Source organism: Populus trichocarpa, chromosome 14, assembly GCF_000002775.5.
Source record: "Populus trichocarpa isolate Nisqually-1 chromosome 14, P.trichocarpa_v4.1, whole genome shotgun sequence".
NCBI lineage: Eukaryota > Viridiplantae > Streptophyta > Magnoliopsida > Malpighiales > Salicaceae > Populus > Populus trichocarpa.
The window spans coordinates 9772904-9790998 of NC_037298.2; the positions used below are offsets into that span (position 1 = coordinate 9772904).

Consider the following 18095-nt stretch of genomic DNA (forward strand, 5'->3'; position numbering starts at 1 on the left):
ATATGTTTGATGAGTCTAACCACTCCTTGAATCTTTTTTTTAGTATGTATATATTTAAAGAGGTTTAATTACAAAAGAGATTATAGAGATTGATAAGATATCTAGACAAATCTATTTTTTTATGTTTCTAATTTTCTATTTAAAAATACTTTTAATTTTTTTATTTATTTTATTATAAAATTCTAATCAAATGCAAATTAAAAGATACTCATTAATGGAGTTCAAATAACCGTTTAAAAACAAAAGTCTTGCTTCTATATTAAAATGTGTCTTCCACCTTTCTCACTTGCTTTTTGAAATTATATTTCAAATAATATTTTATAAAAAAATTAATTTTTTTAAATAAAATATTTTTTTTATGTTTTCAAATTAATTTGATAGACTGATGATAAAAATAATTTTTTTTAAAAAAAATATTTTAATATATTTCCAAGTAAAAAACACTTAAAAAAACAATCACTACTGTAATCTGATAAATTCCTATAATTTAAATCTTCGGTGTCTGAGACCAATTGTTTTTTCCATATAATTTTCTTAAGGAAAAAAAAAAACATTCTTTTAAAAATAGATTTTTTTTTCCTACAAAAATAAGGCGGGGATTCATGCTTTCAAAACTCCCATACGTACCATAAGATCACCCCTGAAGAATGGTCTACATGAACCTATTAACAATACCTTTTTATTTGTATTCGACACTTGTAGGAGTGAGGGAGTAGTTGTTTATACGACCATGGAGTTATTCTGCGAACAGGATGACAATTACCAGCTCGTTAATATAGAGGATGCACAAACAACAGTTTCTAGCTCAATTTCTTCCCACTGAAACAGTCAATGCCATGCATGACCCAGAAAAATGGAGAAGCGTTTTTACCTATGTTAGTAGATCATGCTATCCCTAACTTCAGGAGCTCAATCCACATGTTTTTGTGTCCTAAACTTGTATTCTTATTCTCAATTGAGTCCTAAACCTACAGAGGTTATCAATTTGATCCCAAATGTTTCAAAATATTCTCAAATCAAATCTCTCTGTTGATGCACATCAATATTTTTGTCAATTTTTCTTCAAGGTGATGCCATTTTAATTCATAAAATATGCACACTAGACTAAAATATATAGGTTTGGGATGCTATTGAGAATAGGCATACAAATTTGGGGAAAAATCAAGGTTTCCCCAAAAAAGAAACTACGCAGCTATCTCAGATGAATTTAAGATGTCCTGATCATTAAGATTGTTATTATTAAAACCATTTTCACCTCAACCCTGTACTCTCGGTTTCTAAAGTTTAACCACCACCAAGGTATTCGGTTCGGTAAAACTAAACTTGTAAATATGTAAATTTTCATAAATCAATGTAACAGACATATCATATGTAATTCAATGTTGCTTCGTTACAGACCTGATGTTATCCACCATTGGTCTCCTCAACAGTTGTTGTGAGAACCTCATCGCAGTAAAAATCTTAAGCCACCCTTGGAGTGACCGTTTTATTGTCCTCTCCCTGGTCACAAAATAGCATGGGGGAGAAAAACTAGGAATTTATTTGCTCTTCTGACTATGTAAGTATGACCTCTTCAATGATGATTTGAGGTTTTGCTTCAGCGATGAGCCTAGGCAGAGCTCGTGACCTCGTTGATAGCATTTGCCAGATATCCAACATTGCCAGTGGTAATGCCTGCCATGCTGCATATGTATCCGAAAATTAGCAAGCTTAAAGATCCGCGTGCATGCACAACACACATCAAGACCAGGCATAACCAAGAGTAGATGTTAGTGTAAGATATTCATGAATGGGAGCAAACCTTATCCGACCATTGCGGGTCATATAGATATGAAATTCTTTTGTCAATCGGTCAACTTGTTCAGGAGTCATCCCACTATAGCAAAACATGCCAATCTGTTTGCAAGAAGCAGAATGCTTGGTATATACCGGTAACAAATAGAACAAGCTGGATATCAAAATGAACTACCAATATAGAGTCACGGAGAAATTAATAATTAAGTTAGAAATTCTGGCACACCTGATCAGTGATGTGCTTCCATGACAAAGGTGAACCCAATTTCTCAAGATTTTCTCTTAGCGCAGATCGCATTCCAATGATGCGATCAGCCATTACCTGATCAGAATATTGTTGGTAACAATCAGGTTCCTTTCTTATCAATAATATAAGAAAGAAGTACTGACAAAATTTAGGTGATCTTTAAAATGAAAGTGCGGGGCTGATAATTCTCTTCCAAGTGTGTTTAGGTTTTTAATCCTTTTCCTCTTTTCTGTTTTCAGGCTTTCAAGGCATTTCCTCTCAGATGCATATAAACAAATCAGTACAGATGGATGCTGCACTGCCAAAAGTCATCTCTTTGGCAGTCATGAAGAATCTTAGCATCAAGTTGCAGGTGAAATGTGAACAAATAATCATTCAGCATTACATCGATGAAAGAATTGGTGCATTCTAAAATTTTTACTCCATGGCTGGATCGTTATCTTTAATGCACAAGTAGATCTCAGATGCAGACATTTCCTCATGTGCATACAAAGTTTTAAAATACCACCATGCTATAATGAAATGAAACAAAATGGTGGGGGGAGAGGTGGGGGGGGGGGGGGATCCAGTGAAAATAAAATTACCTTCACTTCCTTGAGCCACAACTTCTTCAACTCAGGATCCCCAAGGATAGTTGACACAACAAGTGCACCATGAACAGGAGGATTGCTGTACATGGGTCTAGCAAGCTGCTGCAATTGACTCTTTACAGCCACCGCTTGTTTCTCATCTTCACAAAGCACACTGCAGGCAACATTTAACAGGATTAACCTTAAGATGTATGAGGGAACCCTTGCCTCTGAACCACTTTCAAAAAAGCTTCAGCTGTTCACTTAGATAACAAGTAACTCTAAAATTTATCTGAATATCAACATAAACATCTCTCATGTTATAATGGCACATTTGTTTTTTGCTTGTCGCAAATCTAGTGGTTTGACTTGCACTTTGGTTTGTTTCATGCATGAAGTCCTACATACTCAAGGAAAGGACAGATAACTTAGAATTTGTACAATTCATTATCTGTAGTAGAGACACAACAGCAGAGACCTTCGATTGTGAATGTTGTATATCAATCCCACTTTTATAGCCATAAACTACGCGAGAAATAGGAAGAAACCATTCTTCAAAAAAGATAATCCATGGGATTTAGGAAAACCCTTTTTTGTTATTAAACATGGCTTTCGATAGATAATCCCACAAATCTGGGATCATGACATTCATCAGATATAGGCAACCAATACATTATCTTTTAGGCAGGATGCTACAATTGATTTCATAAGAAACATATATAGTTTTCAAACACTTCATGCTAAAAGATCATGTCCAAAATCCTGCTAACTCCTGGAAACATGCAAAAGTCAGACAAATATGCACTTAATGTTATAAATTCCTCTGCTTTTGTGCAACCACCCTCTGTTTTTATGTTATAATTTGTAATGTTCCATTCTCTTTTGATAAATTAGCCATGAGCTCTTGTTTACATGGGTAAAAGGCGCCTCCCTTCAAGCCTTTCTTGTTTTTTTTTCATTACAAAGAGATCAAACTTGAGACCTCTTGGAAGGAGTGGGGGCATGAGTGTCAGTTGAGCTGCAAGCTCATTGGCTTTCAAACATCTACCTAAAGGCATCTTGAAAAAGAACCAGTTATTAACCCCATCAAAACATTACAAATTTTTGTCCAAAACAAAGAATAGAAGAGGAAAAACAGTTGCTGCAGCAGCACCTAATGCATGTATTCCGATGGTAGGAACACAATACCTGAGGCATCCTACTCTCTGGCCATAGAGTCCCATATTTTTTGCATATGATTGGGAAATACCAATATGATGACCGTCCTGGAGAAAAATCCTGATGGACTTTGCATCTCTGTCTGGATCACCACTAGCGAAACCTTGATAAGCCATATCAAAGAAGGCAAAATGACCTTTAACCTGAAAATTACATGATGCTTGATGTCAAAAAAAGAGGGGGGGAGGGGGACAGGAGAGGAAAATCATGAGTAAAAAGGCAAAAAAGTATTTACCTTGAATTGGTGTGAGATCTCTCTCCATTGTTCTTCTGATGGATCAACTCCTGTAGGATTATGAGCACAGGCATGAAGTAGAAAGAATGAGCCATTGGGAGCATTCTGCGAAGAAGATATGTGTGAATATTCATTTCACATAACAAAAAAAGAGGTGACTAGTAATGAGGATATATAAACATATCCTCATTACTAGTCACCTATGTAATAAGCAGGGGACTGAAACAGAACATGTTAACAACGGGGAAGGAAAAATAACATGTTTAACTTAGTCAAAAGATCAAAATCTGCCTCACACACCTTAATGTCATCCATCAGGGCAGAAAAATCTAAACCCTTAGATTCTGGATGATAGTAATGATAGGTCCTTTGAGGGACCTGAGCATCTCTCCAAATGTTATGATGGCTGTTTAAGTCTCATGTTAGAAGCCCATAACTAAGCAATTAAAAAGGAAAAAAAAGAAGCTGGAAAACAATTTTTTAACTTTATGGCTCATTCTAGTCCATCGCCATAATAATAACAACGTAAAGAACACTAACTTGGCCCATGTCGGGACCGGTATGTAGATCTGGGAATCAGGACGAAAGCGCTTCTGAAAGTCTGCGAAAAGTCTACATGCACCGGTACCAGATAGAGATTGCACTGCTGCTATCCTTTTGTCTTTAATGAACTCAGAATTCTCTCCATATGCCAACTTCAGTGTTTCTTCCACCATGTTCACACTACCTCCCATTGGAAGATACTCCCTATCCAACAAGAAGCAAAAATATACGATCAATAATCAGTCAAAATGATAAGAAAACTAAACAATGACCGACCTTTAATAGGACCTTAAAACTGTTTTGTTCTGTAAAAGAACACAACAAATTTTTAGACAGCAGAGGGGAAAAAAAACTTTTAAAACAGAACTGCCAATGAAAGATGGAACCACAAACAAGCATGTTCTCAAACTTCTAATAATCATGGTGGACAGCAACAAAGAATTGCCAAATCTTGGAAGAATGCACTTTTATAGTTTTCTGGTTTATATTAGCCAGTATACCTGCAATATGCCACGATGCCTTTTTCACAAATCTTTTTATTTAATTATGCAACGATCAAAATAAATATTCATAAGATATCCAACAACTTTGATTCTGGAAAAAAAAATTCTTTAGTTAAAATTCTCATTTCTTATTCATGTATTTCTTTTTTATTGACCAAAATGTATCCTTTTTATCAACATCATAAATATTTGAAAAGCAAGTTCTGATATAAAAAATATGCTTTCATAATTTTAAGCAGCTATATGATAAAGAAAAGAATAAATACTTTTAAAAAATTAAATAAAAAAATTACTATAAAAAATAACAAAATAAATATTTTATTTTTATTGAATATTTTTTAGCAATTTCTTAAAAAAAAAAGGGTCTATTTTATGAGCTTAAAAGATCAATGTTGCTTAGCAGCCAAGAAAGAAGAAATTGACATGTGATAATGCAAGAAATGCAGAGGCAGTAAGAAGCAGCAACAGTTATTGTGCAACAGCATGAGATTTGAGCACGTAAAGATAGTTAGAGCTAGTTGTTATTGGTTAAAAACTGTTAATGGTTAGTTAAAGCAGTAAATTGATAGTTAATGAAGTTAGTTACAAGCCTGCATATCATTGTATATAAGTTCGAAATAAGGAACTTGTAAGGCAATGAATAACATTGAATGATTGTATTACTGTTAATTCTCTATCTCTCTCAATTTTCTTCTAATTCTTCCTCAATTTTCTTCTAAACAATTGTCAATTGTTTGTTAAGAAAAGATCCTTAACAATCTACATGTTATTAGGTTCATATATAATTATTCATAAAGTAATTATTAATTACTAATTATTAATATTATCATAAAAAACTCTAATCTTGTTTAAAAATTATGATATAATATGATTGATTTTTAAATACTATATTAATAATTTTATTTAAGGAGATATTTATTTTAAATATATATAGCAATTAAAAAAAAAGGGGAATAGCCAAAAGAATCAACCCAGGCTCAAGCACTTAGCTTTAAAACAAAAGATTAGGCTCGCACACCTTATTTCTATTTTAAAACTAAGTTGACATGTTAGTTCACCTAAGTTTTTGTGTTTTTAAAAATAAAAATAAAAACAAAAAAGACAACTTGTCCTTCACTAAAACAAATTCCGTTCACAAAATCAAAATCAGGATTATTTGAACCTTAAAACCTAAATTTCAAAATGTTTTCACCTAATAGCAAAACAAATACAAAACATTTTAAAAACCTCAATAACCCCATTTTCAATTCCATAACATGCTCAAATTAATCTAAAAATTCAAAATTAAATCAAATCAAAACAAACTTCCTGGATTTTGATATACTTTTTCTGGCATGGTTCAAGACTCAAATCATCTACATAGACTTCTATTCTTCAAGACAAAAAAGTTGTCCATGCACTTTCAGTTTTTTTTTATCATTATAATTATAATTATAATGTTTAGTATTTTAATTCTTTAACACAAAAAAGTTGACCCTCCCTTGAACATTAAGTCAAAGTACAATTAGTACTTGAACTAAGAATTCTGGTTTTCTTTAAATTTAATGTTTATTTTTAATTTTCAATTTACGTGTTTTAAGGTTTTAATAGCAAAGAGAGACCAGTTGTCCAGGCTGTAAAAATTTTGAACTTGATCCAATCATCAATTAAGCCAAGCAATTACATTGTTGAGTCGGTGGTGGATCATTGCTTGGACTGCATGGTTAATTACAAAACACTTAAAAAGAAATAAAGATAATAAAATTAGAAAAACAAAATTAAGGATATTGCAAAACTTTTGTAGATATCCTCCATATTTTCTTCAATTTAAACACGACCGAGTTTAAATATCTAAATCATAAAAGGGTACAAAATTTATAATCACCAAGTTCCAAAGACTGATTAATCGTACAAAATCCATTATCTAATTCATCCAATATGTGCATTAATCTTTGATAAATGGCAAGATTCATGATAAGCTAAATCCTACGTCCATATCTCTATTAGTTAGACTAAAATAATGGCAGCAAATAATAAATTATTCTAAATCAAAAATATCAACGTGACTGAATGAGATTACAATAAATAATAAAAGAGAAAACCCTTTTTTTTTACCAGAGACAAAACAAAAACTTCTTTTATATTATTTTATTTTGTATAGAGTGAGAGCTATCCTGAATTAATTCTACAAAATAGTCATTGGCAATGGTAGTGCCATGGTGGCGATAATAATTTCTTCCTTTCTTTTCAAAAAGTTACATTATAATAATGCTCCACGTCTACTCTCACCATCTCCACCATGACCACAACAGTTACGATGGTGAATAGTTATTTTGTGATAACTATACAAAGGTTTAAAAACATACATCCACTATGAATGTGAACTACAACCTGATGTAAATCATCAGTATCATCATTCCAACTTCTTCTCAATGTATTTATTTTTTTACATTTGATTTTTTTTTCTAGTTTTATCTTTTAATATTTGATTGGTTAGGGATTCAAATTCGTACAAACTTATCGTTCTGTATTAGTTTTTTTTTAAATATTGTTTTTGTGATTATCTTCAATTTCTTTTCTATGTATTTATCTCGGTCTCATGATCAAAATCACGGATTTTGTATGTATTTTTTGAATATAAGTTTTTTTTAAAAAAAATTTGTTCGTGTTTGATTTTTCAAGATATTATTCTAGTTCACACACACATAAATTTTATTTTTCAAAATAAAAATATTTATTTTTAAATAATATTTCTGATTTGTAAAAACACATTAAAATAGCCTGTATACCCGATATATTTTTATACAAAATAATTACAACCCGCAACAGCGCGAGGTGGTGCAACAGCGCGGAGGTGGTGCAACAGAGGTCATGACATCTATAATCATGATGACGACTAGTATATAATACTAGCTATTCCCTCGTGATGGATTTGATTTTAATCTTTATTCTCTTCATCTTAAAAAAAAAAAAGTCAAACAAAATTTTGAATTCATTTCATTTCGAGATACTTTTCGAACATATCATTGAAATTAAAATGATATTCTAATTCCTTATTATTCATTCCATAATATTCTAGGTTTGCTATTCCGGTATCTAAACAACCCAAAGAATTTGCGACATTTAAGGGCCTAAGTCAAAAGTCATCCTCCCTTTTAATAGCTTTTGTTTTTATTTCTATAGATAAATAGTGAGTTTCAACATCTAAATAATTCGGGTGATGAAAAACCCACCAAATTCCACTTGATCTGACCAAAGTTGGTGACATAATAGAAGAAAAAAAAATTGGTGCCATTCCCACTGTATTTTTATTTCTATTTTATGAGTTGACCATAGTGTGCTTGATATATCTCAATAGAATTTAATATTTTAAATACTTTAATTAATTAAAAGCCAAACTAATTTGAACTTAAGAAATGAAAATAAATACTGCAAACTAAACTTGATGTTGCAGAAGAAGCAACTTTTTTTAGAAAACAATCGATAATTTTGGAAAATAAAGACATTTTATTAATAAATTTATTAATGAGTAAGATAAAAATTATTTTATACAACAAATTGTGTATATATAAATAATTTCATGAACTTCTAAAGTTTATAAGATTATCAAAACCATTTAAATGCTCGAAACTTCTGTTTTATATTGTACTGATCATAAGAAAAAGTCGGTGCTGTGGGACCAAATGTTCGAGAATGAGTAAAAAATCAGTGATAAACAATCCTTTCAGTAAATAAAAAATGAAGTTAAATACGCTTGCAGAAAAAAGAGCTACCTTCTTTTTTTTTTTTAGTTGTGTGCTGAGTTTAACTCTTGTATTTGAGATTGTGATAATGATTATGATTTAAAATGTTTTTTATTTAGAAATATATTAAAATAATATTTTTTATTTTTAAAAATTATTTTTGATATCAACGTGTAAAAACAATCTAAAAACATAAAAAAAATTATTTTTAATAAAAAAAAATATAATTTAAAAAAATATAATTTACACCACGTTATATAAAAGTGTTTCCAACATTTCATATTTGATAGAAATAGATTCGGGTATTCTTGTTTATAGTGACATCATCCACACCAAAAAAAAAAGTCCTGTCTTTATTTTTTTCATGGAAACAAACCAAATTGAATCATCCGGTCATTTTGCTGATTAAATCTGGTTTGATATCATGGTTTAATTGTATTTTTGAAAAAATTTTAATTTTTTATTAGATTTAATTTTTTTTTTATTTTTTTAGATTTTTTTGATATACTAATATTAAAAATAAATTAAAAAAACAAAAAAATATTATTTAAATATATTTTTAAATAAAAAAAATATTTTTTAAAAAAATTCAACAAAATACCAGGATTTCAAAACTCGAGTGTAAAAGTGTAGATGGCTTATGAATGGAAAAGAGAACTGTTCTTTATATCTGACACTTGAAAGCACGACGAGAAGAATAAATTAAAGATGGGCGACTAGAAAGAAGTGGCCAACTGGCCTTTGATTGGCACCTCCTATTGCATGTGGCCATGGACCAGCAGCGCATATATATTTGAATAATTACCAGAATAGAATCTCAAGTATAGAAAATAACGCAAAATAGACAAATATAATTCTATTAACTAAGAGTAAAAATTAATTAATATTAAAAATTAAATGACTCACATGTTCAAGTTGCCGGCGATCCTCCTCTCAGCTTCTCTGACGCATTGGAGAACAACTGGTTTTCCATTGTCATCTCGATACGCACCCTTTATCACCATCATCAAATTAAATCTTTCATTTAATAACGCATATCAATCAATCTCCTTCTTCTACTACCAATCCAAATAATTAGATAGAATAAAACACGCAACAAATTTCAGCTTCAATCTCAGTTAAGAGGAAAACAAGATATAAAATCATCTATAAATCTAATATTTCTCATTTCAGATTTAGTGAAAATTAATACTTCAAAAAAAAAAAACATCCGATTCAATCCAATCCAACAGAGAAGAAAGAAAAGAAAGGAAACGAAAGTACTAACAACTCCAACATTGACTTTGTCAGGACTGGGATCGGCGAGAAAAGCTTCCGTTACACCAAGAATAGGATCCTTGGGAGCAGGCTCAACGCTTTGCCACCATGACGACGAAGAAGAAGACATGAATCTCGTTCCTAATCTAATTCGCACATGCTGGCGACAAGCCATCGCTTTTCCAAACCCTGCCATTTTCTCTCGATCTTTGGATCTCTTCGATCGTGCTGCTGCTGCTGGTTATCAAGTGGTTGGCAAATTTAAATGGTGAAATGAAAGGAGTGCAGGTAGAAAGACAAGTTGCCTAAATGGTTACGCTTACCTTGAACTGCGTGAGAACGGAGTCGTGTTTTAAAGAGTTTTTAATTCTGAAATATATTAAAATAATATTTTTTATTTATTAAAAACATTTAAAAAATTAAAAAAAAAACACGGGCACTCGCTGCAAAGACAAATGAAACCTTTAGCTTTTTCAGAATTGCTATTTTATCATTTCTGGAATATTTATCCTTATGTTTTGTTTCTTTTTCTGTCACATCATTAACGGTCCATCAACAGATCTGTCTATATCTATTATCACATCCAAAAAAATAATAAAATCCAGGAGCAAAATCTAACTACTAGGAAGATCATTGAGTATATGTTTAATGTTTTGGTATATAATGCCCTTTTCATTAAAATATATTTAAATATTTTTTTATTTTTAACATTAATATATTAAAATTATTAAAAAAATATTAAAAACTATTAATTTAATATTTTTTTCAAAATAAATATATTTTTAAAAGACACGTAAACATAATTAAAAATACAATACTTATCAAAAATCAACTTCTTTACCAAATAAAAGAAATTGTCATATTAAACTTTTCATATAGATTAATAAATTAATTGATATAAGCGAATCATTATTTTGAATTTATATTTTTAAAAATACTTTTTTTTAATTGCACGTCTCTTACAAAATAGGTATTAATGAGGGATATTGTAAAAAACAAATACATGATTTAATTCTTGGTGATACAGTTACTTTGAAAAAACAAAAACAGAAAGCAAAATAATATATTTGGAACGTAGGGAAGCATTATTTTCCTTAAAAACCCAAAAAAAAAACCTTGGAAAAACTCGGCTCGGCTGACTCGACGGGTTGATCCGGCAAAACCTTGGCAAAAACCCGATTGCAACCAGTTGATTTTTGTTTTTTTATTACTAAAACGATGTTATTTTGATTTTTTTATAAAAAAAATAATTGACTCGAGTGACTCGGTCAAAACTCGGAACTCAGACCTTGGACCGGACCGGGTCTAAAACCTATGCTTGAAAAGAGAGGGAAAGGCAAGTTGTACACGTTTAATCTCCATTTCATGATAGTGATAGCATTTGCTTGGATTATTATTTTTGTTGTTATATAGTGTATATGCCTGGGTGGGTATTGTTGAAAACAACATGAGATAAAAATATAACGGATAAAGTTGTGAAAAAACTTTGGCATAAATTAGATTTTTCATGACTGTGTTGTGGGTTGTTGGGTTATGTGCTAGATGGGTTCAAGCGGGTGGCTAGATATTAGTTTCAAAAAGCAAGTCCCCGATAAATACGTTACTTTCCATGTTTAAGTTAATAAATATAAAATAAAAAAATAATATAGAAAAAATAAAAAATAAAATAATTTTGTAGGGAGTGCACATCTGGGTATAGCCTCTGTATATGTTGGCTAGAAATTGGATAGTCTGGCCTGCCTTTGGCTGTTAATGTACAGACTTTTATGTGCCTAGAACTTGTGTGACATAGATCTTGTTTGGCAGTATGGTTGCGGGTGCTTTTCAAATAACTTTTCGTGTTAAAATTCATGTCAATGATGTTTTTTTATTTTTTAAAAATCATTTTTGACATCAGCACATCAAAACGATCCAAAACGTATAAATCATATTAAATTTTAGCAAAAAAAAATTAAAATATTTTGGAAACGCAGGTTGAACCACGTTCCCAAACGCTTCCCTATTCTGATACCTTTGCATGACCGACGCTTCCAATATTTCTGGTTTATGGCCTAGCTTTCTATAGTTATCTATAGCTTTGTGTGGCCAATGATGGGGTTTAAATTTTGCTCGGTGAATGGGTGTATTCATTTACACAATTCTTGAACTTTTTTAATGGAGAAAGAGACATGTTATTGGTGGATTTGTGTACTTATCAATGTTATCTATGCTTTAAGTATATGAAAAAAACCATTGGATGTTGTGTTATAGATTGGATTTGTGACTCTTTAGATGTTGTGTTATGCGTGTCATTGATGTAAATATTGGTGATGTGTAGCTGTAGAAAAAATTATATACATGAAAAGTTTGTGTATGTTATTCCGGTGGATTTTAAAAAATAAAAAATACATAAAAATATGTGTTAGAGCAGAATTAAACACGGGACTAGAATATTTTTTTAATTTGTGTCATCTCCAACCAAAATTAATATAAAATAAAAGTGAAAACGCAAAAAAAATTATAGCATTTTATATCATTGACAAAAAAATAAAGGAGGAGGGGTTTTTACTGTACCTCTCCTCATATAATACTATTTACTTGAATAATATTTTTTCTCATTTTTTTTTCTAATTTATGTTTTTTTTTCTTTTTTTAAAATTAGATTTATTGAAAATTAAATTTCATAGTTTTTTCCAATTTATTCTTATGAAATTATCTCAAACTCATTACCGACATCACAAGTTTAACAAATTAACTCATTGGCTCGAGTTTTTTTTCCTTTTCTTGATTAATTTTTTTTATCAATTTCATCTTTCAACATTATGTTGATTGAAAATTAAATTTTGTAATTTATTTCAGTCTGCTTTTTATGATGTTATCCTCATTTCATGACTCGAGTCATAGGTTTGATGGGTTAATATTGGTTGACTTGAGTTGTTTTTTTTTATGTTTTTATTTTTATCTTTAAATACTGGGTTTATTGAGAATTAAGCTTTATAATTTATTTTAATTTGTTTTCTATTAGGTTATATTGGTTTCATGACTCGGATCATGGATTTAGTAAGTTAACTCGAGTTGACTCAAGTTATTTTTTTTATCTTTTTTTTAATTGAATTTTTTAATTCATCCTTTAATATTGGATTTATTAGAAATTGAGTTTCATAATTTGATTTGACTTACTTTTTATAAAGTTATCATAATCTCATGACTTGATAAGAGATTTGACAGGTTAACTCGAGTTAATCCAAATTGAACAAATATATTATTGTCTTGATATTTATTATAAAAAATCTCATCTTAAATAATTGTATTGATTCAAATTATATTTTTACTGGTCATCCAATTTGTTTTTAAACCTGCTAAGATAACCGAGTCACATCAAATTAATTTTTATACGGTTTTAATTTTTTTTTCAACTAGAAATAATATTAACAACACCTAAATATTTTTTTAAATTTTAAAAAAATTTGATCCAACAAAAGCGTCATGCAAGCCAATGATATAGTTTATAATCTAAATAAAATAGTACCCGCGAGGTATATATGTAACACTTTTTGTCGATAAGCACCGTTTCATGTCACTTGGTCGAAATTAACAATAAAGTAAAATCTGAACAGGGAGAGTGGCAATAAGAATCAATCCTGGAGCCAAAAAGTGCTTCCTTATATTCCCCCGTCTTCTATTTTCCCAAATAATTGCTCATTTCCTCGCGAAAAGAATCAAGAATATATCACATGCGATGCGAGTAGCATCAGCATAGTGAGGTGGTTTAATTGCATCCTCCTCACAAAATATTATTTATTAAAATAATATTTTATTTTTTTATTTTTTTTAATCTCATTCTTTAATGTTAAATTTATTTTTTATTAGATTATCACACTCTTGTGACACAGATTTTAGATTTATCAAGTTAATTCAATTGACTTGGTTTTTTTTTTAATTTTTTTTTTTAATTTTATCCTTTAATATTGGGTTTGTTGGGAATTAGATTTTACGATTTATTTTGTTTACCTTTGATTATGTTATTTCAGCTTCATGACTCGAGAATAATGCTTAAAGGATTAATCGTAGTAAACTCGGGTTGTTTTTTGTGTCTTATTTTTTATTGAAGTTTTTTTTTCTGATTTCATTATTTAACACTAAGTCGGTTTGGAATTAAACTTTATAATCTGTTTTGATTTGTTTTCTATAAGGATATCTTAGTCTTATAACTAAGGTCGTTGATTTTGGCATTTTAATTCCGGTTAAATTGAGTCTTTTTTATTTTATTTCTAAAACGTTATATCGATCTCATGACTTGGGTTATTAGTCCTTCAACATTGGATTTTTTTTATTGGGTTGTTCTTGTCTTATGACCGAGGTCACGGTTTTGATTAGTTAACCCAATTGACTAAGTTTTTTTAATTAACTTTTTTTCTCATTTTCATCATTGAATATTGTGTTTGATTGAGAATTAGATTTCATGATTTGTTTTAGTTTGCCTTTTATTGGGTTATCTCGGCCTCGTTATCTAGGAATAGTGCTAATGAGTTAACCCCGGTTGACTTGGCTCATTTTTATGTTATTTTTTTAATTAAAATTTTTACAAGTTTCATCATTCAACATTGGATCTAATAAGGGTGATTGAGTGTTGAACTTCATAATTTGTTTTGATATGCTTTCTATGAGGTTTTCTTAAACTCATGACTAAAGTTGTGAATTTGGTAGGTTAACCCAAGTTAAATTATGTCATGTTTTTTATTTTCTTTCTATGAGGTTATTTCGGTCTGATGACCCAGGTCATGGGTTTGGTGAATTGACTCGAGTTTCTTATGTTATTTTTTTAATTGATTTCTTTTTTAATCGATTTGCTTTCCATGAGGTTATCTTGATCTTATGACCCGGGTCGCATATTTAACTAGTTAACCCATGTCACTTTTTTAAGTTATTTTTTAGTTGATTTTTTTTCAATGTTATCCTTCAACATTTGTTTGATTGAGAATTAAGTTTCATAATTTATTTTAATTTGCTCTTTATGAGATTATCATAATTTCATAACTCGAGTCACATATTTGACTTGTTAACCTGGGTAGACCCATGTTAGTCCAATATATTGTTATCTTAATATTAAAAAAAATATCATCTTTAATTTTTTTATAGTCAAGCTATGTTTTCATGGGTTGTATTAATTGCTTTTGGATCTGTAAATTCTACCGGGCTATATTGGGTCAACTCTCATACAATTTAAAATTTATTTTTCCGCTAGAAAAAAAACTTTAGCAACACCTGGATATTTTTTTTACATCTAAAAAAACATTGACCTGACCCGCAACATAGCATGGGTCAATGATCTAGTTAATATTACACTAAATATTTTTTTTTAATTTTATCCTTTAATATTAGATTTTTTTATTAGGTTATCACATTCTCATAACACGAATTGCGAGTTTGACGGGTTAACCTAGTTGACTATGATTTTTTTTTCTTATTTAACTTTTTCCCCTAATTTCATCATTTAATATTGAGTTAATCAGGGGTTAGGCTTTATGGTTTTTTTTTTTTTTATTATATTATTTCGGTCTCATGATTTAGGAATAGTGCTTAACGAATTAACTCGAGTTGACTTAGGTTGTTTTTTTTTTGTTTTTTAACTGAGTTTTTTTTTAATTTTATCATTTAATATTGGATTAGTTGAGAATTGAGCTTCATAATCTATTTTAATTTATTTTATATAGGGATATCTTGGTCTCATGATCAGGGTCGCGAGTTTTGGTATTTTAACCCCGGTTAAATTAGGTCATTTTTTTTAATTTTCTTTCTAATAGGTTATCTCGGTCTCGTGTCCTTCAACATTGAATTTTTTTTTTACGGATTTGATAAGTTAATCTAGTTGATTTAATTGACTTTTTCCCCTAATTTATTGAGAATTAGGTTTTATGATTTATTTTTGGTTTGATTTTTATAAGATTATCTTGACTTCATGACCCAAAAATAGTGCTTAACAAGTTAACCTTTATGGACTTGACTCATTTTTATGTCATTTTTCTAATTAAAGTTTTTACAAATTATATCGTTCAATATTGGGTCTGACATGATTGATTAGGAATTGAGCTTCATGATTTGTTTTGATTTTCTCTTTATGAGGTTTTCTCAATCTCATGACCAGAGTTGCAAATTTAGCAAGTTAATTTGGGTTAAGTTAGGTCCTTTTTTTAATTTTCTTTCTATGAGGTTATCTCGGTCTCATTACTCGAGTCATGTGTTTAGCGGATTGACTTGGGTTGTTTCTTATGTTCTTTTTTTAATTGATTTTTTTAGCCTCATCCTTCAACATTGGACTGATGGAGAATTAAATTTCGTAATTTATTTTAATTTTCTTTCTATAAAGTTCTTTCGGTCTTATGACCCAAGTCACGAGTTTAACAAGTTAACTTGAGTCGTTTTTTTAGGTTCTTTTTTTAATTGATTTTTTTTCAATTTTATCCTTCAACATTGGATTGATTGAAAATTAGGTCTTATAATTTGTTTTGATTTGTTTTCTATTGAGTCACCATAGTCTCATAACCCGAGTTATGGATTTAACATGTTAACTCGAGTTGACTCAAATTAATCCAATATGTTGTTATCTTAATACTAAAAATAGATATCATATGAAAAAAATTTTAGTTAAACTATAAAACTCGAACCCTGATTTCTCGATTATCGAAGATGTGAAAAAAATACATTACATTCACATTTATTTTTTCATGTTTAAAAAACTAATCAAATCAACTAACTAGGTATAAAAAAACTAGAGGTGCTCAATGATTCACTTTGGAGTAAGACTTATTGTATTGTGGATTGTTATAATATAATGATGCTTTTGCCCTTCACAATGCAAGCTAAAGAAGTGCAAATTGAGGGGCAAAATAATTATTTCACTGGTTCAATTGATATTATCAAATTAAATGGGGGTAAATCAGTCTCTTTATATTTTATTGAATAGTAGAATTACTAATTTACCCTTAAAATTTTAAAAATATTAACTAGAGGCAAGGTGGCTTTTTACTTCTCATCTTTTTTTGCAAGATATAATTACCAAACTACCATTGACATTTTTATTTCCTTTGACTTACTTACATTGATGTTTTCATCGTTTTATTATGGTTTTTTTTGTAATTATAAAATAATCTCAAGGGAAATTGAGTTTTTTAATATATATACATATGTAACACCTAGAAGGAGCCGAGCCTTTTGAGTAGAGCATGCGGGCTCCTCCGCCGGCCAAACACTACTTTACGCGGTGACATTGAAAGCGCTTCATTGAGGGTTTGCTAGTGGCAGAGCATATGTTGGCAGCTGACCGTTGATGTGGCCTTGGTGAGTTTTTTCTTCTCCTCCATCTTTTCTCTCTCTTCTCCTTAATAAAATACAAAAGTTTTCTTTTCATTTGTTTTTTGTATACAATTTGATCATCATATTTTTATTGCTATTTTTTTAATCTTTAGCAAATTAATTTTTTTCTTCATTGTCACCCCTCACCATTTAATTTCATTTAATTCTTATTTTAAATTTTCTCATCATTCTTTTAATTTCTATTTTTTTATCATTTTCATAATTAATTTCTGTTTTCAATTTCATCACTCAACATTTAATTTTAATTTATTTTTATGTCAAATTTTGTCCCATTTCCCCCCTTCAATTTCGCCCCTCGCCATTTGATTTTAATTAATTTTTATATCAAATTTGGTCATCATTTTTTTAATCTCTATTTATTTATTTTTATCACTTTTCTAAATGAATTTTGATTTCAATTTATTTTTATGTAAAAATTTGTCTCATTTCTTTTTATTACTATTTGTTTTGTTTTAGATCATTTTCTCGTTGCTTTTTTCTCTTTCTCCAAGTTCATCCCTCATTATTTTCTAATTGATAATTTACTTCATTATGTTTTAGGTTTTTCCTTATATAGGGTTCGTTCCGGGCTCATGACTAGGGTCATAGGGGTTAACGAGTTAACTAAGGTTGACTCAATTTTTTCTCTCACTTTTCTCTTTATAGGGTTATCAC

The 18095-nt window shown here is 29.8% G+C and overlaps 1 protein-coding gene across 1 annotated transcript; it reads right to left on the reverse strand.

Moving 5' to 3' along the window:
- Positions 1-1307: 1307 nt before the first annotated feature.
- Positions 1308-10425, reverse strand: LOC7466303 (aspartate aminotransferase, mitochondrial). Its single transcript, XM_002321037.4, has 10 exons — positions 10099-10425; positions 9738-9823; positions 4604-4810; positions 4364-4469; positions 4064-4168; positions 3799-3971; positions 2626-2785; positions 2021-2116; positions 1802-1896; positions 1308-1682 (listed from the first exon to the last, which is right to left on the reverse strand). The coding sequence occupies exons 1-10, from the start codon at positions 10282-10284 to the stop codon at positions 1610-1612; spliced, it is 1287 nt and encodes a 428-aa protein (XP_002321073.3). The 5' UTR covers positions 10285-10425; the 3' UTR covers positions 1308-1609.
- Positions 10426-18095: the final 7670 nt, after the last annotated feature.